The sequence below is a fragment of the Echiichthys vipera genome (genome assembly GCF_963691815.1).
Source record: "Echiichthys vipera genome assembly, chromosome: 16".
NCBI lineage: Eukaryota > Metazoa > Chordata > Actinopteri > Perciformes > Trachinidae > Echiichthys > Echiichthys vipera.
The window spans coordinates 24,004,818-24,015,320 of NC_139841.1; the positions used below are offsets into that span (position 1 = coordinate 24,004,818).

The following is a 10,503-nucleotide window of genomic DNA, read 5'->3' on the forward strand; positions in this document are numbered from 1 at the left end:
ATTTCCTACATATCAAGCTGTAAGATTAGCATTAAACCTGGTCTGGGTTACACAGTGTCACCATCCACATTCTGACCTAAACATGTGGCAAAATCTAGCAGAGCCGGGGGGGGGGGGGGGGGGGGGCTACAGAGGCTGCAAAGAGGGTGAAGTACTGGAGGAAACATTTGGTATCTATAAAGCACACTAGTAGATCAGCCTGAACCAGAGAGTAGAGACAATCATTAAATGAAAGGGTTACCAGGGAGGATGACCTTAAAAAACAAAGCAAAAAGAGTGCATTACCTCATATTGTCAAGATAACAAAATCTCAAGTCTGCCATTTCAAATAAATCAAGTCAAGATTATGGTATTTATAGCCTGATATCGCACACATTTGTCTCAGGAGGCTTTAAAGGCAGCAGCAGTTCCTGACCATGCCCAAACTCCCAACCTATAAAGTCGGTATTGGCCAGTACTGAATTAGACGCGTCAAAGCTACAACAATTAATCTTATTAGCAAAAACTGCAGTGTCGTGGGGCTTCTGAGGCCACTGAGGCCCCTGGCTGGTGGCATGTAATCCCGCCTTTCATTCAGAGATCATTCAAACACAACTGCCCAGTATTATAGGCACCTGGTTTAACGTCATCATCTGTTCAGCTTGTTTGTCAACTCTTATAAATTCTTAAGGACACAATGACAACAACTCTCGTAAAGTCGCTCAACAGGTTTGACTTTGCCGGAAATGACTGTCTTGACTACTGGTCTTACCGTGTGAAGGTTATTTTACAAGATCGAATCTGAACTAAAAGACTTCAGGAACTAAGTGGTTTTGAGGATGAAAGTGGTACGGATGTATTTGTTGTTGCACGTTCTTTTGACAACCAGTGTCCTGGTGAACACGTTTGATCCGATCACGGTAATTGTTGGTGTCATGGCGAATCTGTGGCAGAAGATCTACCCTTCGGCTGAAAGTTGTGGTTCAATATGGATATCCTTCAACGCACAAGGTGAGCATGAGAGGCATGTTAATGTCAAGACCTTTCTGCTGTGTTTATAGAGTTTGTCTAAACCCAGCTCCTGCTGGTCTAGGATTATTAAAGTACGGGTACCTTCAAAACTGAAATCTGACTGAGGTTGAATAATAAACGTTTAACCCCTTCAGGCATCCTTTCTGTGTCAGATCAAGAATAAGAGAGTGTTAAACACTATGTGGGTCACTTTATTTGATGCTTTTTATATAATGTCCATTGTGATCTGATTGTGTTGTAGGTCTGTGAACCTCTGTCTGTGAGCTGATCTGTTCTTGTTCAATCAAGTTAAAACTATCCTGTTGACTTCCTGTTGCACACTCTCCAGGTCTCAAGGATGGCCTGGAAAATAAACTGTTTGGACAGCACATTGCGTCACGTAGCATCCTGAAAGCTGTGACTGGATTCATGATCAACGACAACCCCAAGAAGCCCCTGGTGCTCTCTTTGCATGGACGGACGGGCACAGGGAAGAGCTTTGTTACCAAGCTGATTGCTGAAAACATTTACAGAAAAGGAATTGACAGCAGCTTTGTTCATATTTTCACACCTGAACTTCACGCCCCAAAAAGTAGTGCATTTCTTACCTACAAGGTATGATCAAAAGTAGACACAACTCAAACACTGACATTGTTCTGTTTGTTCTTCTGTATTAATGAGACATGCTACTGCTTCTCCTCAGTCTCGGATACAGCAGCAGATTAAAGACAATGTGACCAACTGTGCACGCTCCATGTTCATCTTTGATGAGATGGACAAGATGAATCCTGACTTGATTGACAGCATAAAGCCTTACCTGGAGTACCACAACAAGCTGGATGGAGTTTCTTATCGTAAGGCCATCTTCATCTTCCTCAGGTGAATGACGGACACATTTGTTGGAATCTGATGAATCCGAATATGTTTGATTTGAACCACAGGAGGGGAGCGATCTGGTGAAGGAAAATGAAAAAGGGCAATGATGACAATAGTAGTGAGGAATTTCAATGTTCATTTATTCAACCAAACCCTGTACACAGAGGAGAACTAGTTGAAAGGAGTTTACTGTTTTAAAGGCTACAATGCTGATATAAAGGTAAGAAATTGAATATGTATATATCTGGACGCCTTAGACTGAGACTTGTGTGTGGTTTCGTCCAATTAGATGACATAAAGTATTCTGTAAGTGCATTATTTATATCCAGTGATATCCAAGGTAACCTTATCAGAACTGTTGATATGAAGCTCTCAAAAGAGAGATGAAGATGTAAACGTTTGCATTGGGACACAAATGTGTTTCTGGCTGAATGACATGGTTTCTGCTAATGATCCTAGTAACGCTGAAGGGGAGAGCATCACACAGACAGCGTTCGATTTCTGGAAATCCGGGCAAGAGCGAGAAGAGATCAAGCTCAAAGATCTGGAAACAGGGCTCTCGCTGTCAGTGTTCAACGACAAACATAGTAAGTGGACGGCGTCTTTTTGTCTCGGTCATCACACGAAACCCTTGAAACCTAGAAAAAAAACCCTACTGTCTCGATCTCTGCCTGTAGGTGGTTGGTGGCATTCAAGTTTGATCGGTGAGAACCTGGTAGACTTCTTCATCCCATTTCTGCCTCTGGAGTACAGACATGTCGTCCAGTGCGTCATGGCCGAGATGGAAGCCAGAAAACTTCAGCCAGACAAGGGAATGGCATACAAGGTGGCCAGAGATTTGGAATATTTCCCCAAATATGACAGAGTTTTCTCCGTCAAAGGCTGCAAGCGATAGATAACAAGTTGTACTTCTACACAAACAACTGATGAACACGTTCTTTAACAAAGAAAAACGCTCTTTTTCGGTTCCAAATGACCGAGAAAACAAAGAGAAGCTAAATATTAACAGATAGATAAATAAATAGTGTATCATCCTTGCTTTGGTAACCTGGAATACGTAGCCATTTAAATGTACAACCTACCTGTAGTGTGTTTGTTTAGCTCATAAAATGTACATTGTGTGAGGATTCGACGGTGATGATGATGATAGTCGGAGGAAATTGTCATTCCTTCTCCTTTTGCAAATATTGTACTTTTAATCACAATAAAAGAAGTTGAACCCAAAAGATGCAATATTACAAATTATTTGGTAACTTTTACCTGAATAATAATCCTTTGAATTTTCCTCTTACGCCGCCGTCAGGTCAACGTCTCTATTTCTCCAAAACTTTGCTCTGTGACCGAATACCTGCAGAAGTAATGACATTTCCATCATCCTCAGCTGTACTTGGTATGCTAACAGGCTACACTAAGATAACAAACATGGTAAAGAATATCTGTCTAAACATCAGGAAGTTAATGTTGTCGCTCCTAGCATGTTGCCATGCTAGCGTTAGCATTTATCATTTGGTAGGCTTTCATTATCTTTACACAAGATAACTTTGACACAATTGATTTTCTTAATTCCTTTTCTAATTCAAGTTTCTACATTGAACTTGTACAAGATGCTGACTTCTGAACTAGTTGTGATGTCACAAATCATGCTTGTAGCCCCCCCCCCCCCCCCTCCCCAATCTGATTTTCAATGAGTAGAGAGAAACTTTCCCCTCTTAACAAAGAAGTGTAAAAACGGCTTTCTCGTGTCAAACTGCGTATCATTCTACACAAGACACACACATCCAACTGGAACCAGAAGGAAAACGTATTAAAAGCATGAATAGAGGGGGACTTTAAAGATATGTCAACACAGTCAACTGCACACTAGATTACCATCAGTTATGAAAGTAGGTTGGTTTAATAGTTTCCCTGAAGCAAAATGTGTGATCAGATTTAGACGACATTGAAAACAAATTCTATTACATGATTTATTGCTTCTAATTAGGCGGCAGTTGCTGTCTTTTTCCACTCTATCATACAACAACTGTTATTTTATCTATGCATTTCCTACATATCAAGCTGTAAGATTAGCATTAAACCTGGTCTGGGTTACACAGTGTCACCATCCACATCCTGACCTAAACATGTGGCAAAATCTAGCAGAGCCAGGGGGGCTACAGAGGCTGCAAAGAGGGTGAAGTACTGGAGGAAACATTTGGTATCTATAAAGCACACTAGTAGATCAGCCTAAACCAGAGAGTAGAGACAATCATTAAATGAAAGGGTTACCAGGGTGGATGACCTTATAAAACAAAGCAAAAAGAGTGCATTACCTCATATTGTCAAGATAACAAAATCTCAAGTCTGCCATTTCAAATAAATCAAGTCAAGATTATGGTATTTATAGCCTGATATCGCACACATTTGTCTCAGGAGGCTTTAAAGGCAGCAGCAGTTCCTGACCATGCCCAAACTCCCAACCTATAAAGTCGGTATTGGCCAGTACTGAATTAGACGCGTCAAAGCTACAACAATTAATCTTATTAGCAAAAACCCCAGTGTCGTGGGGCTTCTGAGGCCACTGAGGCCCCTGGCTGGTGGCATGTAATCCCGCCTTTCATTCAGAGATCATTCAAACACAACTGCCCAGTATTATAGGCACCTGGTTTAACGTCATCATCTGTTCAGCTTGTTTGTCAACTCTTATAAATTCTTAAGGACACAATGACATCAACTCTCGTAAAGTCGCTCAACAGGTTTGACTTTGCCGGAAATGACTGTCTTAACTACTGGTCTTACCGTGTGAAGGTTATTTTACCAGATCGAATCTGAACTAAAAGACTTCAGGAACTAAGTGGTTTTGAGGATGAAAGTGGTACGGATGTATTTGTTGTTGCACGTTCTTTTGTCAACCAGTGTCCTGGTGAACACGTTTGATCCGATCACGGTAATTGTTGGTGTCATGGCGAATCTGTGGCAGAAGATCTACCCTTCGGCTGAAAGTTGTGATTCAATATGGATATCCTTAGACGCACTAGGTGAGCATGAGAGGCATGTTAATGTCAAGACCTTTCTGCTGTGTTTATAGAGTTTGTCTAAACCCAGCTCCTGCTGGTCTAGGATTATTAAAGTACGGGTACCTTCAAAACTGAAATCTGACTGAGGTTGAATAATAAACGTTTTAACCCCTTCAGGCATCCTTTCTGTGTCAGATCAAGAATAAGAGAGTTTGTTAAACACTATATGTAGGTCACTTTATTTGATGCTTTTTATATAATATTTATGTCCATTGTGATCTGATTGTGTTGTAGGTCTGTGAACCTCTGTCTGTGAGCTGATCTGTTCTTGTTCAATCAAGTTAAAACTATCCTGTTGACTTCCTGTTGCACACTCTCCAGGTCTCAAGGATGGCCTGGAAAATAAACTGTTTGGACAGCACATTGCGTCACGTATCATCCCGAAAGCTGTGACTGGATTCATGCTCAACGACAACCCCAAGAAGCCCCTGGTGCTCTCTCTGCATGGACGGACGGGCACAGGGAAGAACTTTGTTACCAAGCTGATTGCTGAAAACATTTACAGAAAAGGAATGGACAGCAGCTTTGTTCATATTTTCACACCTGAACTTCACGCCCCAAAAAGTAGTGCATTTCTTACCTACAAGGTATGATCAAAAGTAGACACAACTCAAACACTGACATTGTTCTGTTTGTTCTTCTGTATTAATGAGACATGCTACTGCTTCTCCTCAGTCTCGGATACAGCAGCAGATTAAAGACAATGTGACCAACTGTGCACGCTCCATGTTCATCTTTGATGAGATGGACAAGATGAATCCTGACTTGATTGACAGCATAAAGCCTTACCTGGAGTACCACAACAAGCTGGATGGAGTTTCTTATCGTAAGGCCATCTTCATCTTCCTCAGGTGAATGACGGACACATTTGTTGGAATCTGATGAATCCGAATATGTTTGATTTGAACCACAGGAGGGGAGCGATCTGGTGAAGGAAAATGAAAAAGGGCAATAGTGACAATAGTAGTGAGGAATTTCAATGTTCATTTATTCAACCAAACCCTGTACACAGAGGAGAACTAGTTGAAAGGAGTTTACTGTTTTAAAGGCTACAATGCTGATATAAAGGTAAGAAATTGAATATGTATATATCTGGACGCCTTAGACTGAGACTTGTGTGTGGTTTCGTCCAATTAGATGACATAAAGTATTCTGTAAGTGCATTATTTATATCCAGTGATATCCAAGGTAACCTTATCAGAACTGTTGATATGAAGCACTCAAAAGAGAGATGAAGATGTAAACGTTTGCATTGGGACACAAATGTGTTTCTGGCTGAATGACATGGTTTCTGCTAATGATCCTAGTAACGCTGAAGGGGAGAGCATCACACAGACAGCGTTAGATTTCTGGAACTCCGGGCAAGAGCGAGAAGAGATCAAGCTCAAAGATCTGGAAACAGGGCTCTCGCTGTCAGTGTTCAACGACAAACATAGTAAGTGGACGGCGTCTTTTTGTCTCGGTCATCACACGAAACCCTTGAAACCTAGAAAAAAACCCCTACTGTCTCGATCTCTGCCTGTAGGTGGTTGGTGGCATTCAAGTTTGATCGGTGAGAACCTGGTAGACTTCTTCATCCCATTTCTGCCTCTGGAGTACAGTCATGTCGTCCAGTGCGTCATGGCCGAGATGGAAGCCAGAAAACTTCAGCCAGACAAGGAATTGGCAGACCAGGTGGCCGGAGATTTGGAATATTTCCCCAAATCTGAGAGAGTTTTCTCCGTCAAAGGCTGCAAGACGATAGATAACAAGTTGTACTTCTACACAACAACTGATTAACACGTTCTTTAACAAAGAAAAACGCTCTTTTTCGGTTCCAAATGACCGAGAAAACAAAGAGAAGCTAAATATTAACAGATAGATAAATAAATAGTGTATCATCCTTGCTTTGGTAACCTGGAATACGTAGCCATTTAAATGTACAACCTAACTGTAGTGTGTTTATTTAGCTCATAAAATGTACATTGTGTGAGGATTCGACGGTGATGATGATGATAGTCGGAGGAAATTGTCATTCCTTCTCCTTTTGCAAATATTGTACTTTTAATCACAATAAAAGAAGTTGAACCCAAAAGATGCAATATTACAAATTATTTGGTAACTTTTACCTGAATAATAATCCTTTGAATTTTCCTCTTACGCCGCCGTCAGGTCAACATCTCTATTTCTCCAAAACTTTGCTCAGTGACCGAATACCTGCAAAAGCATTTCCATCATCCTCAGCTGTACTTGGTATGCTAACAGGCTAAACTAAGATAACAACATGGTAAAGAATATCTGTCTAAACATCAGGAGGTTAATGTTGTCGCTCCTAGCATGTTGCCATGCTAGCGTTAGCATTTATCATTTGGTAGGCTTTCATTATCTTTACACAAGATAACTTTGACACAATTGATTTTCTTAATTCCTTTTCTAATTCAAGTTTCTACATTGAACTTGTACAAGATGCAAATTAGACCAGTACTGACTTCTGAACTAGTTGTGATGTCACAAATCATGCTTGTAGCCCCCCCCTCCCCAATCTGATTTTCAATGAGCAGAGAGAAATTTTCGACTCTTAACAAATAAGTGTAAAAACGGCTTTCTCGTGTCAAACTGCGAATCATTCTACACAAGACACACACATCTAACTGGAACCAGAAGAAAAACGTATTAAAAGCATGAATAGAGGGGGACTTTAAAGATATGTCAACACACTCAAAAGCACACTAGATTACCATCAGTTATAAAAGTAGGTTGGTTTAATAGTTTCCCTGAAGCAAAATGTGTGATCAGATTTAGACGACATTGAAAACAAATTCTATTACAGGATTTATTGCTTCTAATATGATTTAAGGACTTTGCTCTTTAGCAAAAATCTTTGCGTAGAGCACTGTAGAACTATGTAGATTACTGCTGGATGAATTAAACAGTAATTAAAAATATACTTAACACAATTCTTTTGTATCAAGTCTTAGTTCACTGGAATGGCTTATTTGTGTGCGAGCCACCATCGTGTGCATGCCTGGAAATTAATCAGGGAATCCCATAACAATAATGTATGTTATATGTATAAACTATAACTAAAATTGAGGATTAATATCCTCAAATGAATGAATAAGATTATCCTTTTGTCAGAGTTGAAATGAATTGAATTGGGCCCACATAGAAACTACCATTTGCAGTGTGAAGCTGCCCTCTACTGGCAGATTTAATTCTGATCATATACAGGCGAGTATGTGGGCACTGAGTGGGCATGGTTACTCAAGTCAACTGCAAGCGGGGGGGCGACACAGGGTGTACCCCGCCTCACGCCCGATGTCTGCTGGGATCGGCTCCAGCCCCCCGCGACCCCGACAGGGACAAGCGGTTGAAGATGAATGAATGGATGAAACTGAAACAAGTGACCATTTTAGAGGGTTCACACACAGGCATCTGTCCGGGCTAATTCTAATGAGTTGTTTATGAACAAAAGTTATACAACTCCAATTAAAGTTACTTTTGGGTGCAATAACTATTACACTGAATGTCTAGTCTGTGTTTCAGCAAAAAAAGAGGTACAGCAGGTGTCTAAAAACACCCACTGAGTAGGAGTTACATTACATTACATAGGCTGTTTTGTTTACATCTCTGGTTCACCCCAAACAAAGTTTAAACCTTACAGTAATCTCACAAAATCATGTATTCCATAAGTATGTAATCATGTCAGGGCAATTTAGACAAGTCCAATGGATTCATAGACCCAGAAGACATGGGGTTAGACACTAGGGTTGGAAGCCATCTTGAAAATGTCCTTTCTAGTGGTCAAACTTTGGTAGACTTTTAGTATGTTATTGTAACATACATGTAATTACTGCTGCTACTCTTTACTGTGGTTAACTGTAACGTATCTCTGTAAAATGCTGCTACACTGTACTTTACTGCCACTGACTGTAACTTACTCCAGTAAGAAAGGCTGCTACACTTCACTGTACTTTACTGTCACTGACTGTAACTTACTCCAGTAAGAAAGGCTGCTACACTTCACTGTACTTTACTGTCACTGACTGTCACTTACTCCAGTAAGAAAGGCTGTTACACTTCACTGTACTTTACTGTCACTGACTGTCACTTACTCCAGTAAGAAAGGCTGCTACACTTCACTGTACTTTACTGCCACTGACTGTAACTTACTCCAGTAAGAAAGGCTGCTATACTTCACTGTACTTTACTGTCACTGACTGTAACTTACTCCAGTAAGAAAGGCTGCTACACTTCACTGTACTTTACTGCCACTGACTGTAACTTACTCCAGTAAGAAAGGCTGCTACACTTCACTGTACTTTACTGTCACTGACTGTAACTTACTCCACTAAGAAAGGCTGCTACACTTCACTGTACTTTACTGTCACTGACTGTCACTTACTCCAGTAAGAAAGGCTGCTACACTTCACTGTACTTTACTGCCACTGACTGTCACTTACTCCAGTAAGAAAGGCTGCTACACTTCACTGTACTTTACTGTCACTGACTGTAACTTACTCCAGTAAGAAAGGCTGCTACACTTCACTGTACTTTACTGTCACTGACTGTAACTTACTCCACTAAGAAAGGCTGCTACACTTCACTGTACTTTACTGTCACTGACTGTCACTTACTCCAGTAAGAAAGGCTGCTACACTTCACTGTACTTTACTGTCACTGACTGTCACTTACTCCAGTAAGAAAGGCTGCTACACTTCACTGTACTTTACTGCCACTGACTGTAACTTACTCCAGTAAGAAAGGCTGCTACACTTCACTGTACTTTACTGTCACTGAATGTAACTTACCCCACTAAGAAAGGCTGCTACACTTCACTGTACTTTACTGTCACTGACTGTAACTTACTCCAGTAAGAAAGGCTGCTACACTTCACTGTACTTTACTGTCACTGACTGTAACTTACTCCAGTAAGAAAGGCTGCTACACTTCACTGTACTTTACTGTCACTGAATGTAACTTACCCCACTAAGAAAGGCTGCTACACTTCACTGTACTTTACTGTCACTGACTGTAACTTACTCCAGTAAGAAAGGCTGCTACACTTCACTGTACTTTACTGTCACTGACTGTAACTTACTCCAGTAAGAAAGGCTGCTACACTTCACTGTACTTTACTGTCACTGACTGTAACTTACTCCAGTAAGAAAGGCTGCTACACTCCACTGTCACTTTATATCACCACTACATCACTTTATTTTGTGGTACTGTAACTTACTGCTGCTACACTTCACTGTGCCATACTGTCACTTAGTTCTGTAGGAAATGCTGCTACATTTATAACACTGTTTTCACTTATCGCTCCTTACCACTTATTTAGTTTATTTAGTTTGTACTTATTTTATTTCAATATGCTGCTAAACTGCACGCTGCGTATTGTTGTATATTGTATAAACCTACGCTCAACCATAATGTCTTTTGCACTCTGTCACGCTTAGTTAATTGTTTGATATAATTTATTTTAGCTTATTTTATTAGATTTTCATTTTTTATGCTTAATGTTACTCTGATCCTTTCCCACCTTTGTATTGAAACTGTTGCACAATAATTTCCCTCGGGGTAAATAAAGCTGCTTGAATCTTGA

The 10,503-nt window shown here is 40.5% G+C and overlaps 2 protein-coding genes across 2 annotated transcripts; both read left to right on the top strand.

Annotated features, from left to right (window-relative positions):
• Positions 1-728: 728 nt before the first annotated feature.
• Positions 729-3,083, top strand: LOC310958763 (torsin-1A-like). Its single transcript, XM_083929854.1, is given in 6 exon segments — positions 729-990; positions 1,340-1,605; positions 1,694-1,869; positions 2,326-2,453; positions 2,544-2,753; positions 2,756-3,083. Coding segments are annotated over 6 exon segments (990 nt in total). The 5' UTR covers positions 729-818; the 3' UTR covers positions 2,794-3,083.
• Positions 3,084-4,610: 1,527 nt separating this feature from the next.
• On the top strand, positions 4,611-6,993 carry LOC310958851 (torsin-1A-like). Its single transcript, XM_083929982.1, has 5 exons — positions 4,611-4,880; positions 5,241-5,506; positions 5,595-5,770; positions 6,227-6,354; positions 6,445-6,993. The coding sequence occupies exons 1-5, from the start codon at positions 4,709-4,711 to the stop codon at positions 6,696-6,698; spliced, it is 996 nt and encodes a 331-aa protein (XP_083786108.1). The 5' UTR covers positions 4,611-4,708; the 3' UTR covers positions 6,699-6,993.
• The last annotated feature ends 3,510 nt before the right edge of the window (positions 6,994-10,503 follow it).

What these genes read in the sequence shown, in the direction of transcription:
- LOC310958851 (XM_083929982.1), top strand. Translation starts at nt 4,709, where the DNA reads ATGAAAGTGGTACGGATGTATTTGTTGTTGCACGTTCTTTTGTCAACC. An exon ending in GATATCCTTAGACGCACTAG is followed by an intron (nt 4,881 to 5,240) that starts GTGAGCATGAGA and finishes CACACTCTCCAG; the next exon opens with GTCTCAAGGATGGCCTGGAA. An exon ending in GCCATCTTCATCTTCCTCAG is followed by an intron (nt 5,771 to 6,226) that starts GTGAATGACGGA and finishes TAATGATCCTAG; the next exon opens with TAACGCTGAAGGGGAGAGCA.